General features: G+C 31.2%; 1 protein-coding gene across 2 annotated transcripts in view; it reads right to left on the reverse strand.

Moving 5' to 3' along the window:
• LOC118205969 (uncharacterized) overlaps positions 1 to 19,736 on the reverse strand; it is a 118,936-nt gene extending 99,200 nt beyond the window's left edge. Inside the window, exons 1-4 of one of the 2 annotated variants that reach the window (XM_085815498.1) lie at positions 19,164 to 19,736; positions 18,897 to 18,958; positions 6,658 to 6,731; positions 4,370 to 4,454 (exon numbers count right to left, since the gene is read on the reverse strand). In XM_085815498.1, coding sequence (XP_085671624.1) covers positions 4,370 to 4,454; positions 6,658 to 6,731; positions 18,897 to 18,958; positions 19,164 to 19,235 — 293 coding nt within the window. In that variant the 5' untranslated portion in view covers positions 19,236 to 19,736. Of the gene's footprint in view, positions 1 to 4,369; positions 4,455 to 6,657; positions 6,732 to 18,896; positions 18,959 to 19,163 lie in introns of those variants that run through there. The other variant, XM_085815499.1, reaches the window with a different exon arrangement.
• Between the last annotated feature and the right edge of the window lie 3,944 nt (positions 19,737 to 23,680).

A 23,680-nucleotide genomic window follows, 5' to 3' on the forward strand; every position in this document is an offset into this window, starting at 1 on the left:
ACACACAATGCAACATGCATCTAAAGAGAAACCTAACTTGGATATATCTCAATTTACATGGGACTAACAACTCACACAACAATAAATAAGCAACTGTGAGCAGATGCTCTCTTTTACTTTAAATAGTTTTCAACTGGCTGCCAAGATATTTCCAGTACTTCCTGCTTCTCGAAATTACTGAAAAGCAATATGAGAGTAGAATTACGGTTAGAGTGGTCAATTATATTTATTAAATTTCAATAAATACAGGGAGCAGACAAAAAGTTGCCAAATTTGAGGACGTTATCCCATAAAATCTAGCAACAAAATAAGTCGCCAAAACCGTTATCAGGTTGGTGATATATTGCCAAATTACCGAGATACCCATTTATTCAATGTTAACTGCACTTGCCCCTGTATTCTCACTTTTCCAACACAGCTTCTCTTTACATTTTTCATGTTATAAAAGAAATACAACAATTTTACTTATAATTCTAGTAAAATTACTTATCTATGTACAAAATTCATAACACTACATCGAAAAGATTGATTAGTACATGCTTTTGGTTTATCTGCAGTATACTAATTATCTCTTTTGAGAAAATAGGTTGAGTGCATGAGGTGCTAAATATGACTAGTTTTCAGTCAATGACCAACTTCGTTTTATAGTGGTTGTTGTAACACACACTTATTTGAAATTACTTTATTAAGCCACTGTGATGGTTTAACTGTAATTAAACTGTTTTGAACTTTTATTTACTTTTGTTTATTTAATTGCCTTAGTTGATATATTTAAAACTGTAACTTTAAAGAAACTGTATGTAGATAACTGTAACCGTATCTGTATATCAATTAGTAGCGTGATTCCACTGATGCTTGCATGCAGACGTATTCTTCTTATAACTTGTTTTTGTTAAATATAAAAGTTATGTTATGAAGACGACTACTGATTTATTTTAGTAAGCAAATTACTTCTCCTCCAGATAACGAACATTTATGTAGTAGTGTACACCATCACCATAGATCAGATTAAATTTATATTATTAAAGTATATCATATTAAGATCAAATACCTTGAAAATGCTGCTTCCTAAGTCTATCAAATACATCTTAATAATCACAAAGACAACTTGCTTTATGTCATACCAGAAACTTGGATGAAGATATTATGAACTAAATTTAAACAAACCAATACATGCTTAAACTTAAAGCAACATAAAAGAGAATTTCTTTCAAATGAAGACTCAGAAAGAATAACAGAATAATGATTAAACAGAATTATGTATCTCTACGGAACCACAAAAACCTTTATTTTTCTACTCTCAGCAGTGAGAGAAAATATTTTGCAAAGTAATATGATGTTAAACTTTGCTTTTATACTGATATTTCATTTAACACCTTGACTGCCATGGCACTTTTCGAATTCTGGTCCGAGAAGCCAAATCAATTTAATCATATTATGTTATTAATTTTTATAATTATATTTTTTTGTTTGTTTTTTAATAAATTTTCTGTTCATGCAAGCCAGCATTGATTTTTTGTTCTTTTCCCAGAAGCCATCTATCGATATTAGCACTGATATATTTCGAGATTAATCGTAGCTTCACAAAAATGCCAAGTAAACACAGTATGAGATAACTCATAGTTGTCGTCCTAGAAAAGAACGCAATCTACGAGTGATCTCGTAGTTGGCAGTCAATATGTTAAATACATATTTATCCCATAAGTAAAGAAAGAACATAAAACTAGTGTTAACTTTACTGAAAAGAGTATTTAATCAGTTTCAATAAATGTTCAGTTCACTAGAAAGAGTGTTTAATCATTTTCATTAAATGTTCGCTTCTTTACTATTTTATGAAAAGTTTTAATCAATTCATTTTTAATACACTCGTGTGCAAAACTAAGAGAATTTGAATATTATGGTTGATCGCTAATTATACCACCAAAGAATGATGCAAATATTCACAGCCAAATATGTAAGCATACACGCGTATACCTGCAGAGCTGATTGTGGAAGGATATAAACGCAAAAGGGGTTTTCAGAGATTTGTGAGCTCATACTCCTTCACAACATTCGCTGTGTCTCTTGCAAGAGTTGGGTAAATTTTATAAAGTATCACATAAAATGAATAGCCATGGATGATGGAATGAGATGAAGAATTGTCCGGTGTTGCCTAGTGTTGTCTGCTATTTGTTAACAGTTAAGATAATTGATCCATATCGAAAAGACATAAACAAGTTTGACCAACATTTACAACAATAAATGAGATCGTTATCTGGCACTTTCAGTGCGACAACAAAAGCTCCTCAATTCTCATGTAAGCTGTATGCTGCTGCTAGAACTTTGAGTTTCAGTCTACAGTTTCCCGAAGGCTTCATGAGGTAAAGCTGTAAGCTAAAAGATCCACTTTTTTCATCCCACTCACTACAGCACACAGGAAAGAGCATTTAGAATGGTGCAAACATGTGCTTTGGACTGGGCTTTAACAAAGCATTGTGTTTTTTACATATAAGTCGAGATTCAGCCTGGACACTGATTTTTGGAATACTTGTATCTGAAGACAGCCTAAAACATCCTTCCCTCATCAGACAAAAAGATCATTATGGTAATGGAGATGTAAAGGCATTATGTTAGACGTCTGCATAACCCTAAGTGTGCTTGACAAAGGTTTCCAAATCGCTGTACGACACTGATGGATCTTAGAAGCCCTATGTTCGAATTTTCAAAAAATATAATTGGTCCTGAGTTCCTGTTAATGGAAAGGTTCATCCAGATAGAGCTCAGCCAGTCAATGATTACCTGGAAAGTGAAGATATTCATAGCATGGATTGGCCAAGCAGATTTCCTGACCTTTACCCAATACAACACGTCTGGGATGCTCTTTGAGGGCAATTTCATCTCATCATTCCCCAGTTAAAAACTGCCTTCCTGCAGGAGTGGAATGTCATCTGTCCAGTATGCCAACGTGCTGCGACGGGACCATATGCAACTTTAGAATAATTTTCAGTTCGATATCACAATGTAAGTTTTGGATCTCATGACACTATAAGCTTTATTGATAATCATACGTACATAAAATGACTTTTGACTATCTCTTCTTCTGTTATAAATGTATATGTATACCAAATTTTATTAGTTTATCAAAAATTTAAATAATGTGCAAATTCTCTTAATTTTGCATGCAAATGTATTTTTCTAATTCTAATCATCCACCTAATTATAATAATGATTAACTTGATTGTTAACTATGATTGTAATTAGGAGGAAGGCTATAAATATGTTAACGAGCACTTGAAAATTCAATATTGTGGTAGTGATTATTTTGTTGGTTGTGGTGGCAAATGTATATGCCACATGTTATGATAAACAGGAATATAGTGGCAACTTACCCCAGGACAAGATCCAGGTCTATAGCCCGCCATGACGAGAGAGTGACAAACACGTGAAAACAGATTTAATTCTTGCTTTATTGGATACTAACAATACTGAAGAGATATTTCTTTTTTTTTTGTAATCCGGTATGTCACATGATGATATGAGGCCTCCTCACTCAGAACAAAAAAGATAGATCAATTCTTCCACACAGCCTTTCGAAGACTTGGTGTATTTCAGCTCAAACACATGCAGGTACTCTTCATCGGGATGCCGGGTGAAAATGCCAAGCCCGGGAAAAAAAGGAGATTAGCTTAAATTTTGCAGCTACAACATTAAAGAGAAAGAAGCTCGCTTCCTTCATACATACGGGGAGACCAAAGAAAGCTTGCACGATAAACTCCCAAAAGTTTGCATTTTACCCCACTCTTACTGTCTTTCTCTATGCAGCATCTCCTTCTCGCACCTTCACAATCTCCTCCTTCTCCTCCCTCCTCGTAGACAAAAAAATACCGCCTTTTATAAAGTTCCACAGTTAAGTTTTTCCGCCCAATGAAAAAAGATCCAGCGTCAGAAGGCAACCAATCGCAAAATACCTTCAGCTACCCAGGCAAACAGAAGTGAAGACGCTAGTTGTCTAATGCAATACTTTCCTCCGCTTACAACATTTGTCTGATGAAATCTGTTCCTCACCTTACAACACAAGTTGGCGAACAAAATGAAACTGTCACCAAAGGAATCTGATGCAAATATCTAAATATTGCCATAACGTAGTAAATAATTAATTCAATGTGACCTCGTCATAAATATATTATAAAAATAATGATAATGTGATGATATAGACTGTAGTCTACAACCTTAAAGAATATAGAACTTGAATTTTTGATAAAAGGTATTTTTAAAGTAAAAAAAAAAAAAAAAGTTTTAATTATGATTTTTGTTTGTTGTGTTTCTTTATGAAAGCACATGTTATTACATTATGTTAATACAGTAGTAAAAGCACTTATTCAAATCCAACCTGCAAAATGTCTTGAGTTTCGCTTCAACACTCCTATGCCTAAGACATAATCTTGTAAGAGCTGAGCCAATGTCCTTTGTTGCACCTAGGTTATATGAGTATAAAAAAAATCCATTTAATTAATAACTTGGACAATATTGCTTGAAATCCAAATTTTTACTTTTCTAAAGAAAAATTATATTGAATATAGAAAACTGGATTATATAGTAATAGTTACCATTACATTTCAGCTATAAGATTGGTTGATCTTTGGATTATGGTTACTTGGCGATTTTTTGGCAAAAATTTGGCGACCAACTCTGCTACAGCAACCCTCTATTTTTTTTTTGCCGCCATTTTGTCTTCACGAAGTAAAGACATGTTTCTTTTCTTTTTATTTACTCAACACTTTTTCCAACAATCTACTAGCCGAATTACACTGATGCTAGAAATTTTATGAAACAAAACTGCTTAATCATGACAAATATTAACTGCAAAATTGGGAAAAAGTGCAGAATTGCAAACTCCTTGCGCGCTTTTCAGAATAGCACATACACATAAACCATTTACACGTCGACTTATTTTTACTTAAAAAAAATTCCAGAATTGCACAAAAATGGCATTGCGCAAACTCTTCTCTACATCCATGTACACTGCTTTTTTCTCATAAATTAGAAAAATTTCACGAAAATGCATGAAAATACTCAACGTATACTACTCAAACGTATTCCAAAATACTACAAATATATAACTCACAAAATCACGATCACTAAATTAAAATATAATTAAATTAAAAAACACTACTTAAAATATAAATAAGCACATACATTAAATTAATAAAAATTAGATTACAATTCTAATTACTTTAAACTAAATCATTGCTAATAACAATTTTCCAATAATTCCACATTAATTTACTCCTTACATTTAGAACAATGCATAAAAATAATATCCTCAAATGATTAAAAATACTAACTTACCTAATCTTCAGAATCTTCATTACGTGGATGCAGTACTACTGCTAATTTCTAAATCCAGTAGTCAACTGGAAGTCTATTCACCAAGTAATAAGAAATTAATAAAATTTCACCTATACTCAACTTTCAGCAAACCACGTACCCTTCCTTACACCCCTTTTCACAAAATGTCCATTTTCACCATATTTCTTGCACCGCCATTTAAACTTAACTGTAATATCCTTCCTTTCACACAATCTCAACTTATTATGATTATCAGATAAACACATTTAAAATTTAGAATTCACTTTACATAGCGCCATGCAATCCGAAAATTAATCAACACTATTTCACACAACACACAATGAAGCTTAATACAAAATAATTTTTCAAAATTAACCCCCTTCTCCGATTAAAGAACTGTAATTCGTCCATTAATGTCACGTTTCACACAACACAGAATAAACCTAAATACGAAATTTCCAGATTTTTTCCAGATTTCTCCCCTTTTCCGATTAAACAACTGTAATTCGTCCATTAATGTCACATGACATATCTCATGATCTCTCATTTCCCTCACACAAAATAATGCGTAATCGGAACTGAGTGCTTCTCACATTATTACCAAAGTCCTAGGTAGTAACCTTTATCGCCTCCAAAATGTCGCCAAACTACCAGTTACCATATTCCAAAGATCAGCCATAAGATTTTCTTTAGAAGGATTTATGAAATTAAAAAGTACATATAATTATATAAAAAAAATTTCATTTCATTATTTTTCTCTTTATAAAATATAATAAAAATTTTCAGTGCGATACTCATTTCAAGAATTTTTTTCACTGTATAGAACACAATACACAAATAATAAACATATACAGAGTAAATATTAGGTTAAGAAATTAAATAATAAGTATGTGACGTGTTTATGAAATACCTGGAAGAAATTGCAAACTATTCATTTAAATTACTTCAAAGAAAATATGAAATATATATAACTAAAAGTTGAATATAATGAAAAACAAAGTATAATAAATTCAAGAGTTTAAATTAAAATTTTTAAGTCTACATGCTTAGTCTTTTAAACTGATATTTTTAAATTTTAAATTTTTTCATAACTAATATTTTTAAATATTAGTTACTACAAACATTAAATTAAAGCAACACTATCAAAATAAACAACAACAAGGCCATAAGCCATAATAAAAAAATTTCCGATAAAATGATAAAAAGTTGAAAATTTTAAAACTTAAATTACATTTAAAATATTTGAAAAATAAGAAATTGAAACTTCTTCATTGATATAACAGATCTGGTAGAATAAAACGGATTTAATTAACATGATAATACAATTACCTCGAGCATTGGTAGCCATATCAGCTATTTTTTGGAAAGAATCAAGAAATGCTGTCAAAGCTAAAATTGTAGCCCTGAAAAGAATTATACCTAATTATAAGATTATGTATGAAAACATAAATATTTTAAAGTTACTAAAATGAGATAAAAATAAATCTTAAGGAAAACAACTAAAATTCCAAAAATGCATAAGGTATTGGGTGCTTTGTAAAGAAGTGGAATTACGTTTTAAAATCATTAAAAATATTTTAAATTTGACCTCACTATCATTTAAAATGATGTTTTCCCTTAATTAGGATTAAAAATAATCAAAATCTTTTCACTTAAATGCAATACCAGAACAAAAGTGAACTGCAAAGATACTTATCTGGCTAGGGTGTTAAATTTTTAAGAGCTAAATTTTACTCAAAGAAAATTAAATATGAGAGTGTTAACATCAATACTCAAATTATGTTAAGATTTTTACATAAGTTACCGGCAAATTTTGAAATACAGTATTGTATATAATGTTTTAGGCATTATATACTGTTGTATATAATGCATATAATGTATATAATGCCTAAAACTAGCTGGCAATGTATGAAACGATTTACATTTCACACATTTCCTCGGCATTCCATAAAACGCCAAATGACAGACAGGCAAAATATGAAATACATTTCTTATTCGCTTCAAAAATTCGAAACTACTTATTAGAAGTTAATAAATGGTGTAAAAAAGCAGTGACTGCTAAGAAACAACCACAGGACTACTGGCCGCTGAATCGCTAGGATGTGATGTTTGTGAAAAACAAAAGTACATTCATTTATCCTGTTAAAGAAAGCATCAGAACTATACAGATTACATCAGAGACACTCAGTTATTTCCCGTACTTCATGAAAACTTATTTCAGTATTGGACATGGGGGACATGACAGAACATTGAAAGAACTTTCAATCAAATACAAAAACGTTACACGTAATGATATTGAAGCAAAAAACCACCTTTGTGAACCCTGCCAGAAAAAACAAAAAGGTACTAAAAAGGGCACTGTTGTGAAACTTATCACTGTTTCTGAATTTAATTTCTGTCGTCAGGTGGATCTTACTGATTCCCGAAATACAAATTTAGAAAAGACAAATTTATTATGTTGTAAATAGAAATAGAAAATACAAATTTATAATGTTGTATCAAGATCATCTCACTATTTTTTTTACATATTTTCAATAACAGTTTTTAATGGCACTCTTTCATTAATTTTTTTCAAAATAACATTTGTATTTTTGAAGAATGATCGTCTTTTAAATAATAGCCTTATCATAACCTTTTTTTCATACTTTGCCTAAAGAGCATCTGTCATTCTATAGAATGGCTAGGTATTATATATAATGCCTAGGGAAAGTATGTAATAATTCTCATAATTCATACTTTGCCTAAAAATGCCTGGCATTATATACAATGCTGGCATTTCATACTTTGCCAGCAACATATACATTTACATATACTTGCCATCAGAATTAAAGGATAATGACAGCAAACTGATACTTAACTAAAAATTATTAATAGAAATTTAATTAAATTTAAAAAAAAACATTAATTAACATAAATTATAATGCTTGGCAATTGATTAATCATAAAATATTGAAATTAAAACCAAATCTATGGAACCTAGGAAAATGATGAAATATTCCTTTAATATGAAAACAAGGTTAACAAAGAAATCTGAAAAAGATTCAATGGAGAAATTCTTATGGAAATGTGTCCTTCCCCAATATTCCTCATCCAGCTACTTTAGAGGCCATAAATTTCTGCAATTATAAAGAGACTACTCAAAAGTGTTTTCATATGGTTTACTTTACAGATGGCAGTAAAACAAACAATAATGTTGGCCTTACATTTGCTCTTTTTCAAGACCAATCTGAGGTTTGCCATTCTAAACACTGTATTTGGAATGAATGCACAGTTTCTCAAGCAGAACTTTTATGTATTTATCTTGCCATCAAATGGATCAAGGATAATGGGACAGCATCCACAAGGTACCTTATTGTTCCAATTCTTCTCTTCACTTTTTGAACAGTATAAACAGCATCATTCCAAAGACTTCATTCTGAGTCTCTCTATTAATTTTAAAGTATCTTGGTTTTTATATGGTCACAATGAATTTGAAAGTTACCTGTTTCATTTCAATCTAAGATCAAATAATTTATGTTAGTGTTTTAAAAAAATAAAAAAAAACAAGCACTTCAAGCTGTGGAACATTTAATTTTATCTGCCCTACCTTGCTTGCAAAATGATTTGAAAAAGTTTGGAGTGACTTGGCCAGTGAACTTATCTGTTTTCATTAAGTCCAGACTGCTGTTCTCTGTTTCTGTTAGTTTATTTATTTAATGTTTTAGTTAACTTACTTTTTTGAGCCCCGTGTTGTACACCTGTGGTACCCAGGGAGATTGTAAGAGATAAAAAAAATTGACGTATGCTCATCTAGGATAAATATACATAAAAGAATACTAATTATTCTGCCACAAGAAAGGAACTAAATATGCTACCACAAAATTATGCAAATATTTAAAGTCAAATACATAAGCCTACATATGCATATCCACACAGCTGTCATTGTGGAGGAGATAAAAGTGCACGAGGGTTTTGGGCAATTTGTGTGCTTGCAACTCCTTCGCAGAATTTGACTTGCTTCTCACAAGAGTTAGGTAAATTTTAAAAGGTTTCAAATAAAATGATTTATCCATGAATGTACAGATTATGGAATGAGGTAGGGATTTGTCAGCAGATTGGAAGCAGGCCAATTACAAGCACAAGTGGCATAAAAGGTCAGTGCTGCAATTTATAGAAAAAGTTTCAGGACAAGGAATCCATACTGATTCCCGAATAAGGTCGACCAGATCCATAGCATCAAATAAGGATCATTATTTGACACTTTCAGCATGGTGGCACAGAACTACTACAGCTTCATATTTCTCATTAGAGCTGTATGCTACCACTGGAATCTGAGTTTCATAGTCTTCAGTTGCCTGAAGGCATCATAAGATATGGCTGTATACCAGAAGATAAACTATTTGCATCCCGCTTACAGCATGGTGCAAACAACATGTGTTTTGGATCAGACTTCAGTGGAGCGCCATGCTTTTTTACATATGAGTCACGATTCATCCTGGACATTGATTCTTGGCATATCTGTGTCTGAAGAGAGCCTGCAGCATGGTACTATCTTTTCCTCTTCAGCGGAAAAGATCATTACAGTGGTGAAGATGTAATGGTTTGGGCAGGCATTACATTGGATGGCCGCACATCTCTGCATGTGTTTCACAAAGGCTTCCTGACTGCTATGAGGTATAGAGAGGAGATTTTAGAGCCCTATACTGGATTTCTCAGGGGTGCAGTTTGTCCTGAGTTCCTGTTAATTGGCAACATTCCTCCACATAGGCCTCAGATGGTTGATGATTACCTGGAAAGTGATAATATTCACTACATGGATTGGCTAGCAAGAGCTTCTAGCCTTAATCCTATACAGCACATCTGAGATGCTCTTGGGAGGGCAATTTCATCTCATCATCCCAGAGCTGAAAACTGTAGCACCAAATCATTATCAAAATTTCAATTGGTATTTCAAAATAATTAGAATTGCATATAAAGAAACAGGATGCATGATGGAGACAGGCAACATGAAGAAACCATGCAGGAGGAGAAAGGTGAGAGTACAGCATACTGTATAGTGGATTCGTTACTAAACTGGATCCCAAGACGAGCTGCAGTATGCCATATGATGGATGTTGTGCTAGAACAGTAATGCAATAGAGCAAAAATTGTAAATCTATAAGTGAAGTTCTGGTGCTCCGTCCACTTTTCCCTGCCCCAGCCTTGCTGCAGAAGTGGCATCAACTGTCACAGGTACTTTTCAACTACCTGCTGTCCAGTGTGTCATCAGACTGTGTGACCTGACTGTTTGTGAGAGTAGACTATACCCCACCCCATATTAGACTCATTTTCAGCTCACTATCATTACATAGATTTTGGACATCCTGGCACTATGAGTTTACTGATAATCATGCAAACATAAAATGTCTTTTGAATGGTACACTGTGCAAAAAAAAAAGGGGGGGACAGTTCTACATCTCCCATTCTACTAGGACCATTGAAGAAATTCAACTTGCTTTTTCCATGCTCTAAAGCATGACTTAGGATATATATTACATTTATATATAGCATTGTTTTAATATAGGTTTTTTGACACAAAATCATACTTTTTCTGAAATAACATACCAACTTTTTTCAATATTTCGATTCTACGACTCAAATTATGTCTAGACATTAAATTTTGTAATTTTTGGTAAGAAATTTATAGAGAAATTTTAAAATTTATCTTGATAGATTTTTTTCAGTTTGAGCCAAGAATAGTTCACTTGGCAAACTTCTTAATTCCTTTCCTTTTTTACATTGTCCATGAGTGGAGAAAAAAGTCGTTGTTCATACTTTCAAATAATTTTAGCATGGTGCTTAACCACATTTTCATTATTATCGCTTATAATAAATACAGCAAATTTCAAAATGCACCAAAATGTAAATTCACCTATATCTTAGGAAATTCGGAATGAAACTAATTTTTTGCAGGTACACTTGGAAATACATCTAATTTAAGAGGATGGCAAACATTTTCTATGTTATAATACAAAATTGTTTTTGGAAAATTTATAAAAATTATTTAAAAATACAAATTTTTAAAATAAATCATAAAAAATGGAAGAATTTTATTTGGAATGAATCTAAATTTTGAAATATGAAAGGAAGAATCAAATAAGTTTAATAAAAAAAGATATTAATAAATATATATCAAATTCAATTAACATTGAAGAGCTAAAATTTTAGGAGCTAATTTTTTACAAACTACTTGTATAATTCTTACAAAACATAGTAGTTTGGCATAATTTGAGTCATAGAATCGAAATACGGAAAAAAATTGGCATGTCATTTCAGAAAAAGTTCAATTTTGTGTCAAAATACCTATATTAGAACAATACTATATATAAATCTAATATACATCCTAAGCCGTGCTTACGAGACATGAAGAACACAAGTTGAATTTCGTCAATCGGCCCAGTAGAATGGGAGATATAGAACTGTTCCTTTTATACAGTGTACATCTCTTTTTATGCTATAAATGTACATTTATACCAAATTTTATTAAAATCTGTGCATTAGTGTTTCAGAAATTCGACATACTATGCAAATTTTCGCACACAAGGGTATAGGTATGTATGTATAGATGTATACAGGGTGATTCTAAATTGTTTTTACAAATTAAGAGGGGTGATAGTACTCATCCAAATGAGCAATAATTACCATAGCACATAGGGTTGCATTCCATTCTGAAAGGCAGAAAAGAGGAATATTAGAATTCTTACCCGAACTTACAACAGTGTTGGAAGAGAGAATGAATAAGACCAAAAGTTGCACAATTGGTTTAGTGAAACACTCACAGAGAGTGCACAAAACAGATAAAACCAAAAACTTGATGTTCGAGTGTTAATTTCGAGCTGATTTTGATGGCAAACACTCAAATGCACATCTTTGGTTTGCAAGGTCTCAACCTCACAAACAATTACAACAATTATCTAATCAACTAACTTCAACTCAAAGTAGGTTTGATACTATCAAGGTAGCAGTTTTTTTTTTTTTTTTTTTTTCTTTTTTTTTCCCCTTTTCCGTCTTCTGTCCTGTCCTTCGGATTTACTGTGCCGTGCTCATTCTACTTGAAGCTCCCTGTTATGGACACGAAGTTCTGAAAGGCAGAACACAGCATGAACTTTTCATTCTAATCTGGGCACACAATGGAAGTTGGAGTTATTTGATAATATTCAGCCCTTGATTAGATAATTAGCTTGTTGCAATCATTTGCAAGGTTGAGACCTTGTGAAAGAAAGATGTGCATTTGAGTGCTTGTCATCAAAGTCTGAGCTCGAATTAACATTTGAACATCAAGTTTTTGGTTTCATCCGAGTTTTTCACTAAACTGATTGCTCAACTTTTAGTCTTATTCATTTGCTCTGCCAACATTGTTGTAAGTCCAGGATGGAATTCTAATATTCCTCTTTTCTGCCTCTCAGAGTGGAATGCAACCGACCCTACGTTCTATGGTAATTATTTTTCATCTGGATGAGTACTATCACCCCTCTTAATTTGTAAAAGCAATTTAGAATCACCTGTGTATAATATTAACATCCTCAAATTTTGTATCGATGTTTTTGTGTTACACTGAGGTTTTTAAAAGGTGTGTAAATAATAAGACTGACTATTTTTTAATAATTTTTCATTCAATTAAAATTAGCAATCTTGCATTCTCTCGTTGAAAGTAAGTACCTTGGGAAATCACATAGCGTTGGAAACGATTTTCCCACTCTTCTTAGCAGCACTGAAACTTAAGTTGGTTGATTAGGGCCATTTAAAATTTTTCTAGTGTCCTAAAATGACATCATCTTTTGTGGTGTGTTTCCAAAATTGGGAGTAGAGAAAAGTCACCTGAGCTCAAGTGGGAGAATAATGAAACGGAGGGGTGACAGGGATGTTTTAACTATCAAAAATTTATTAATTGAAAATGCAGTATGACAAGGGATATTGTCGTGAGGCAGCATTGGTTTACTGTTTGGCATGAAGGCACAAACTCTTTATGGACAATTTCCTGGCCATCAAAAAAGGGCAAATTGGCATGCTTTTGATTTTCAACTTGTCACTCTTGCTTTTAAGTTTTAAGTGTTCCATTTCTAGCTCTTGTTTTTCATTTCTGGGCCGTACTCAAATATCCAAAACTTCCCACTAGTAATGCCAAATTCTAGAAAATGAATCATTTTCAATATGCTTAAAAAACTTGAATTACTTAATCCACTTATTGTTCTTTTGTTGCTACAAAAGGATTTTCAGAACAATTTTTGCACAGATTTTCATCATCTGCAATTCACTTATTAAAATCTGATAAATGGTGGTACGATAAAAATTCAACATTTTTTCAATCACTCTGAATTTCAAGCAAGAATCCCAATGCATACGATACTGGATTCTGGAAATACTTTTGTCAGTTCCGGCAGTTGCAGGCAACCCTGTGATGTTCACTGTGTGTTTTGTAAAAGTTTGACACACTCGGCTCAAATCTGAAAGAAAATCTCATTGCACAAGCATTACTTCACAATTATGTCACTCATTTTGAGAACACACTATGAAATTACAGTTTATGGGAAAACACCTTACAAAAAACCACGTAACTTTATGCATTTCTCTCTTGTATTGGTTGTGCATCAAATTTTTCCCTCAAAATGGAAAGAAAATCCATACTGTAGCTAGATTGAATGCTATATTTCCAGTCTTACTACTATATTCAGTTTTTTTACTTGAATAATTTATTGGTTGTGCATTGAATTCTTCCCTCAAAATGGAAAATCCATACTGTAGCTAGATCGAACGCTATGTTTCTAGTCTTATTACTTTAATTACACACCTCATAAATAGCTTGGCACACTAATAACTGGCATAATAAAAATGCTGAAAAATTCTTCCTTAATGGTTTTTTATATGATCTTAAAAATATGAGGTTAAAATAATCTTTCTGAAAAAATTCTTTCAACAATGCTCAATTTATTGCTCTCAACTTATAAAGAGAAAATTAGGTGCTGCAAATATTATCTTTAGTTTGTATTTTACTAAAATTTCTGTCTAAAAAATTTCAAGTGGACAATTCTATGCAGAATGATAGAATTAAAATTGCTCTTTTTTATAAAAAATAATATATCATAACAAATGAAAAAGTATACAATTAATCAACATGATTGTGTCATCACTGAAAACAGGACTCGGAGAAATGAATAAGCGAATGAAAAAGCATTTCTATCTCTCTTTCTGCATGCTATCTTTGTGCCTGAATCTACTAGAATGTGACAATGTATAGGATAAATGAGTTACAGCTTTCTAGAATCTATTTGTATTCAAATATATTCACAAATAGTTAAAATAAACCTGTATAAAAATTCATAACTGTATATTTCTTATACTTGATACCATTTTCTCTATCACTTACTTTGGACAGAATTTTATTTAATAACCCATATTTAAAAGAATTCTTTAATATTTTACATTTATACACTCTATTTTAGAGACATTATTCTAAAATTAAAAGACTCCAGGTATGCTAAATCGAAAGATTTCAGATTTTGTTTTTACATTAACATCATCACACAGATATATTTACAGCTCAACTAGTAAAGATTAAATCTTCAAAATATCCTATGAAAGTTTTACTGGTCGCACACTGTTAGTAAAGAAGCTATCAAACTAGTATTTCAGTATCCATTGCCAAATGATTAATTTGACAATGCAACTAAACGTGGAATTTCACTAAAATAAGCTTCAAAAATCGGTTGATCTTTACAATATGGTAACTGGTAGTTTGGCGACATTTTGGAGGCGATAAAGGTTACTACCTAGGACTTTGGTAATAATGTGAGCAGTACTCAGTTCCGATTACACATTCTTTTGCGTGAGGGAAATGAGAGATCATGGGATATGTCATGTGATATTAATGGACGAATTACGGTTCTTTAATCGGAAAAGGGGGGAAATCGGGAAAAAATGTGGAAATTTTGTATTTAGCTTTATTCTGTGTTGTGTGAAACAGTGTTGTTTAATTTTTGGATCCCATGGCACTAACTAAAGTGAATTCGAAATGGGTATTTAGGCATTGTGATAAAGAGAAGTTTGCTTTTTATTTAGCGGAGGAAGTATGGAGGAAAAATTCGCACAAAAAATCTTTCAATAATTTTATTGAATGAATTAGAAAAGTGTATCCGCCACGTAATCAAGATTCTGAAGAAGATTAGGTAAGTTAGTATTTTTAATTATTTGAGGATATTATTTTTATGCATTGTTCTAAATGTAAGGTGGAAAGGAATTTGGTATTATTGGGAAAATTGTTATTAGCAATGATTTAGTTTAAAGTAATTAGGATTGTAAGGTAATTTTTATTAATTTAATGTATGTGCTCATTTATATTTTAAGTAGTGTTTTTAAATTTAATTATATTTTAATGAAATGATAGTTATTTTGTGAATTTTATGTTTGTAGGAATTTGGTATACGTTTAAGTTGAAATAAACGTGCATGGAAATAATTTAAATATTTGATACTAAGTATTTGTAATGTTTGCAGTATGAATTCGTTGGTGACGTGTATAATGTAATAGATGATTTAGAGGTAAAAGTTTTTGGATATTTATTTTATATGTGGAAATGTTCATATTTGTAAAGGGTAAATACTTTTTCGCGATCAGGTAATTTCATATATGTTCTTTTTACCGGGTTTAAAGATTGAGAAAATTGTCATGTATTTTCATGAAATTTTTCTAATTTATGAGAAAAAAGCAGTGTACATGGATATAGTGAAGAGTGTGCGCAATGCCATTTTTGTGCAATTCTGGGATGTTTTTTTAAGTAAAAATAAGTCGGCGTGTACATGGTTTATGTGTATGTGTTATTTTGAAAAACGCATAAGGAGTATGGTATGGCGCACTTTTTCCCAATTTTGCAGTGAATATTTGTCATGATTAAGCAGTTTTTTTTTGATAAAATTTCTAGCATAAGTGTAATTCGGCTAGTAGACTGTTGGAAGAAGTGTTCAGTAGATAAAAAGAAAAGAAACATGTCTTTACTTCGTGAAGACAGAATGGCGGCGGGGAAAAAAAAATAGAGGGTTGCTGTAGGAGAGTTGGTTGCCTTTCGCCAAAAAATCGCCAAGTTACCATAATGTAAAGATCAACCCAAAAATCTAATCCCAATTTTATAAGACTTCAAACTTGTTTATACAGCCATAAAATGATCATTTTAATTCTTAAATAAAAGAAATAAAAAAGTATTTTATAAAAAATTTTGGTACTTACGTATTAACACAACCAGGCCAAAATTCGCATAAATCGCCAAATTTGGCGACCCTACTTACGGCAACCCTACGTGTTTAGATGAAAGTTTATTTGTAAAAAGAAAAAATAACACTGGGCATGTACTACCACAGCAATGGGTTTTCGGCAGAATTTGCCGAAAAAAGAAAGAGACTTTTTTGGTTACTGTACCTAACAGAAGCGCCGTTACCCTCATTGAAAAAAATTTGCGAAAATATCAAGGAAGGAAGCATCATTTATTCGGATTGCTGGAAAGGATACAATACAAGTGAGTTCGAAAATGCTGGATTTCTGCATGGAACTGTTAATCACAAATATAACTTTGTGGATCCCAACACGGGCGTTCACACACAACATGTAGAGCGCATATGGGGCTCGCCAAATGGCGCAACAAAAAACAGAGAGGAACAGCCAGTCATCATCTTGACTCATACCTTATCGAATTTATATGGCCTCAAGCTGTTAATGGCGAAGACGGTTTTTAATCAGTGCTAAAAGCAATAGCCAAAAGATTTCCGCCGAAAAAATAATTCTGCAACTTATTCAAATTTGCTATTTTATATTTTAAAACAAAATAATATAAAAAAACTGCATTAAAAATTATCTGTAATTAATAAATGTACATTTTATTTCTATTCATACTTTTTTACTCAAACTTACAAATCGCGCCAACCTGGTTGCGATAATACGTTAAGTACCAAAATTTTAACAAGAGAAAAAAATACATCTTTGCATTATCATTATTATGTTTAAATAAGTATTTTAAAGGCTTTGCCAGAAAATAAATCTTTTTGGCAGCTTAATATTTATACAGGTAATAGAAACTTAAATCAGGTTCATTCAATTTTAATAATCAACAGAAGGTTTTTACAGTTTTAATATTACCAAAAATTTTATTTCACAACCCTAAATTTCTGTCCATGCCTATATACACAAAGCAAATAAAGAACAAAATTCAAATATCATTCAGTGGAAAAAATTTGCATTATCTTTCATCATATGCTATATAGAACTGTTTCTATATTCTCTTAATACAAACTGATCAATATGTTAAATACAGTTACAGCTGTTTATTATGGAATAAAACTCCAATATTCAATGGAAGAGATAATACAATAAATAAAGAAGCTAGAAGATAAATCAGCATGGAACTAATTAAGACTTATCTGGAATACTTAAAGCACAGATATCATAAATTATTCTTCATTGTTCGATTCCAAGAAAGTTATACGAGAGGTAAAAGATAATAAAAAGGTTTCTTTTTTTTAAAAAAAAAAGGCAGAAGGGAATACAGAAGCTCAGTAGACCAAACTGCAGGTATCAATAATCTCATATATTTAATAACAAAAATATTAGATGTTACCAAAAGCTAGAAGTTTCCTATAGAATTTTACATTGCAGTATTTGTTATATACAAAAAAACAATTAATGTTCAGTAAACTTTAATTACATATATTTAATAAAGAAACAATTCATTTATTACAATAATATTCACACTGACTTAAGAAATATTAAAACTGGTTGCATTTCACATATTTTGAAAATATCTAAACTTACACATTGATATAAATGGGAAATGCCACATTTTCCACACTAAATATGTAACTGAAGCGAAACCATGTTGTCCAATACGTAATTAATCATTAATATTCCCATGAATGTATCTTTTAATCTTTACAATAACACAAAAACATCATACAGAAAACTTTTGACAAATGAATTTATTATTACTTTATGTAATTTAATGATTCAACTAAGTTCTTGCAGTAAAAATTGCCATTATAAATTTCAGATCCAACATACTAAAAGCTAACAAATATTTAATAAACTTTTTTCCATTTATTTTTATTCATCCTCCCAAATTTTTACTTATATTTGAGAAAACTCAAGCAATGAAAGTACCAAGTCAACCCTGCTAATAATTAGCAAGGCATTACATAAAATTTTGTCTTGTATGACTTTCAACAATATCTATGATAGGGATACTTTTATATCAACTCTCAGAACTTGCAATACTCTTCCTATAACGATGAAATTCAGTAATAATTTGCAGGTTAAACAACAAAAGAATAAACAAGTAGCTTTACTTACAAACGATGTAATATATTTTTATAATAAACAGATTAAAAGACATTTAACATATGTATATTTTAAATACATATATATAACATGCATATATTTAGAAAATATTTCAGTATTGCAGATTCGTTCAGACATTGGCATAAAAGTAAAAGTTTACAGTGCTGAATAAGTAGTTATATTTGGTATAATACAATTAGTCGCAATTATAAAGTTTAAAATAATGAATGTATTACTTCAAATGAGTGTGCAGCTTTGTTGTTTTCCCAAGCAAATCCTCCCAGAATGGAGTTGCAACCTATAAGGAGCAATCATTTTTTAGAAAATGTTTATAATTAGAAATTTTTCAAGACTCAGCAAAGTGTTATAAAACTAAGCAAAAGGCTAAAGAAAAACACTAACCAATCAATATTTAATAAACTTTATTCCATTTATTATACATGTTACTATAGTATATATACAGTGAATTAAAAAAATTATTTCATATTTAAAGTAAATTATACCTTAAGGTCACTGATAATGAACTGAAACAAGCCTCCTAATGCACTGCATTCTTTCTCGGCTAATGATTCCATTTTGATCTCAAATTTTTATATGAAAGTAATCTAATAATTGTTAAACTGTTTTTGAAACACAGAGCTTCATATTTTCTTACGAAACTCTGTACTTCATATATTGCGACTTACATAGGGAAATAATTATCCAGTACTCAAAGTCAGTTATACATTTTAAATTCCAGTTTTAGGGGTAAAACTGAACACATTTTACTTAAAAGATTCATGACAATTACGGTATTTCGGTACAGCAAAAGGAAAATTGATGGAACAAATGCGCTTTCTACTTATGTATATGTTTCATTTAGAAAAACAAACAATATTTTTCTTTCTTTTTTCCTCCCAACTTGATTTCTAAAACAATTCACTTGCACGAAACACAAGTAATATCTTCCAGTCGAAACAAATAACCATGTAATAAACTCTTTCAGCGGAAGGATAATTACAAATACCTAATTTCCAAAAACACTACTAAATCTACATAAACTCACAGTAACCCACGATACATCCGCGCTTACAATGGCCGAGAGATGGCGCTTCATAATTTTATTGATGAGAATTTCTTAGAACGAAATTGCTTCCCGAGCTGCGACTCTCTGTATACCACGTATTTTCAAGCTAAATATTCCGTGAGTTATAATTTTCAGCTCTAAGAAGAAACTTTTACTGTTATTTAGTTATTGTTACTGTTATTTGACAGATTATTTAACTAAGATGATGCCCTTGTGGAGCACATAGGAAAGCTTATTTACATACCGACATGAATGAAACTGCGATAATTTTATGGTTGTGAATACATCCCGGTTCATTCTTGTGATCAATGAGTAAAATTAGCACTATATATATATATATATATATTTTTTTTTAAATTACTTGCTAACAATGTTGGCAGGTATTTTGAGCAGAAAACCCTATTCAGGATATCTGTGCCAGACAGAAATCTAAAAAGAAACACTTTTTCTTAATAATTAAATGAATACAATGTCTTTGGAGACATTCTAAAGGTGATTCGATCTCCGACCAAAGAGTGTCTATGTAAAGAAGGAAAGGTTCCATAGACGTAATGTAAATCAGCCTCCTATTACGCCGCTAGTAAGCGGAGGAAAAAATTCGCGGAAAAGGGATCTGGCGACGGACGTTCTTTCACAAAACATTTTTTCTTTGACTTTTCGCGATAATTTAAACTCGGAATTTCGTACTATATTTTTGCTCAAAATTACTAATCAATTAATTAATTTACTTACGCGAAAAAATACCTTCTTTTCCTTTAAAGTTTAAAGAAATTTAAAACGGTATTCGTTTTATGAACTCTTGATAAATGTGACCTTCAAACTTCAACGTCGGCTTCGAGCTTTGGCCCCATGGAGGTTAGAATAGGACAGAATAGGTTAGAACATGGGGCCCTAGTCTGGACACTGTCGAGATAGAAGAACGGGTCGTTTTTTGCGATCTACTCGACAGAAAGCGAGTCTGGTGTCATCGTCTCGATCATTACAGAGATCGACGCGTCGGAGATTTTTCCGTCAGCTGGACAGCTGCCGTTTAAGTTTCTGACTGTCGTTTTAGAGCTAAACTGAGGACGGTGGAGGTCACGGATTGTTTTTGAAAGTGTACGTAATAGATATTTTAATTTCTTAAGATTTGTGAAAAACTCGAGTGTGGCGACTCTGTAAACATGTGTCGTACTCGCCAACCGCGCGCCGTTATCACTAACTGTAACCGAAGGTGATTTCGGGGACAAGAAGGAGGGAGGGTTCGCAGTTTCCTCCACTCTGGGGGAATGAAACTCTACCGAACAAGTGGCGTCCATGTTTGTAATTTCAAAACATTGCATTACTGCAGTGAAACGTACGTGTTTTCAAGCTGTTCCGTGCATGTATTTTCCAGTAAAAATATGTTAAATTTATAATAAAATGCTTCGCTATTGTTAGTTTTTTGTTTTAAAGTTATAAAGATGATATCCGTAATTTACTGCGTACAGAAAAGCATTAAGAAATAGTTCGAAATCTAAATGCATGTGCATAACATTAAAGCCTTTAAAAAGGATGTTTCTGCATATTTCGAGAATTTATTTAGGTTTTATTAGCAACCTGTTGGGTGTACGTTCCAATTTTTCCTTTGAGAAGTGATATTTCTGATTTATTCACAATAGTGTAATTTATTAAAGAATCATTTAAAATAATTTAACCTGAAATTAATAGCAGATAATCATCTAAAAATATAGTCACAGGTTGCATTTTTTTAAATGAAAGTTTTAAATAAATTCTTTTCGTAACAAAAACCTTATAACAACAAGAGAATAAATATTAATAAAATAAAACAGATTTATGTGAATTCAGTGATTTCAGTTCATGCGCGTTTCGTATATATGAATCTCAAATAAATTGCCTTGAATTGAACTGAATTACAGAAATATACCTATATAAATTTTTGGATACATCTTTCCACATGTTCAGTTAGGTAAATTTTTACTTACTTTTATTGCTATACTGCCCATAAATTTGTAAATTTATGCAAAAAAATTTTAACAGCAGAAAAGTTAGTTTATCTTGATCAAATGCACAAATTATATTCCTAACAGTTCACAAAACTTTAAAATGAATAATAATTAATACATAAAGAAAAACATTACTTTATTTAACACCTTTACAATTCATAAAAATACTAACAATTGATTTCTTACTTTTAATGTAAATTATAAAACGAATTACCTAAAGCGTTCAAATTATACAGTTTAAATCCTAGCATATACCATTGTATGTTAAGGAATGAAGTTACCAGCAATAAACAGAAACATTAAAATGTATTTAAGATATTTTGATTATTATTGAGTACGTTTTTCGCATCTGGAAAGAAAACAACATGACATTGTGATATTTTTTAACATATTTATCAAATTACATAGAAAAAGAAAATCAATACTTACGAATGAAAAGTAATCTTAGGAATATTTTTCGAAAATCTATTTGTGCATCCATATGCAATACAAGCTGACATGCTTCAAAAAGAAAAGAAAAAAAATAATAATGCAATTACAGATTCCCTTGCGCAAGTCACAGCGATAACAGGAACATGGCCGCCGAGCTTCACCGTTTGAGTTGAACCTTCCCTCCTTCTATTCTAACCTCCTTGACACAATCACGTAGGTTTCAAGGAGGTTATAATAGAAGGAGGGTGGGTTCGCAGTTTCCTCCACTATCGGGGAATGAAACTCCACGGAACAAGCAGCGTCCATGTTTGTTACTTCAAAACATTGCAATACGGCAGTGAAACGTACGTGTTTGTAAGCTGTTCTGTGCATGCATTTTCCAGTAAAAATATGTTAAATTTATAATGAAATGCTTCGCTATTGTTAGTTTTTTGTTTTAAAGTTATAAAGATGATATCCGTAATTTACTGCGTACAGAAAATCATTAAGAAATATTTCGAAATCTAAATGCATGTGCATAACATTAAAGCCTTTAAAAATTATGATTCTGCATAATTTCAAGAATTTGCTTAGGTTTTATTAGCAACTTCTCGGGTATTATACTTTCCAATTGTTTCTTTAAGAAGTGATATTTCTGATTTATTCGCAATATTATTATAATTTATTAAAGAATCATTTTTACCTGAAATTAATAATAGATAATTATCTAAAAAAATGGTAACATGTTGCTTTTTTTAAAATGAAAGTTTTAAATCGATTCTTTTCACAACCAATAATGAACTTATATCAACAAGAAAATAAATATTAATAAAATAAAACAGATTTATGTGAATTCAATGATTTCAGTTTATGCGCGTTTCATATTTATGAATCTCAAAGAAATTACCTTGAATTAAGCTGAATTACAGAAATATACCTATATAAATTTTTGGATATATCTTTCCATCTGTTCAATTGTATAAATATTTTACTTACATTTATCGCTATACTGCCCAGAAATGTGTAAGCTTATGCAAAAACATTTTAACAACAGAACAGTTTATCTTGATCAAATGCACAAATTATATCCGTAACAGTTCACAAAACTTAAGAATGAATAGTAATTAATACATAAAGAAAAGCGTTGCTTTATTTAACACCTTGACAATTCATAAAAATAGTAACAATTGATTTCTTACTTTTCATGAAAATTATAAAACGAATTATCTAAGCGTTCAAATTATACAGTTTAAATCCTAGCATATATCATTGTATGTTAAGGAACGAAGATACCAGCTGTAAGCAAAAACATTAAAATGTATTTAACATGTTTCGATTATTATTAAGTCATTTTTGTCACATCTGGAAAGAAAACAACATGACATTGTGATATTTTTTAACATACTTATAAAATTACATAAAAAAAAAGAAAATCAATACTTACGAGAGAACAGTAATCCCAGGAATATTTTTCGAAAATCTATTTGGGCATCCATATGCAATATAAGCTGACAAGCTTCAAAAAGAAAAGGAAAAAAGGGGAAAAAAATGTTACAAT

This window comes from Stegodyphus dumicola, chromosome 4 (assembly GCF_044657685.1).
Source record: "Stegodyphus dumicola isolate Sdum_Otavi_A_Nest chromosome 4, ASM4465768v1".
Lineage (NCBI taxonomy): Eukaryota > Metazoa > Arthropoda > Arachnida > Araneae > Eresidae > Stegodyphus > Stegodyphus dumicola.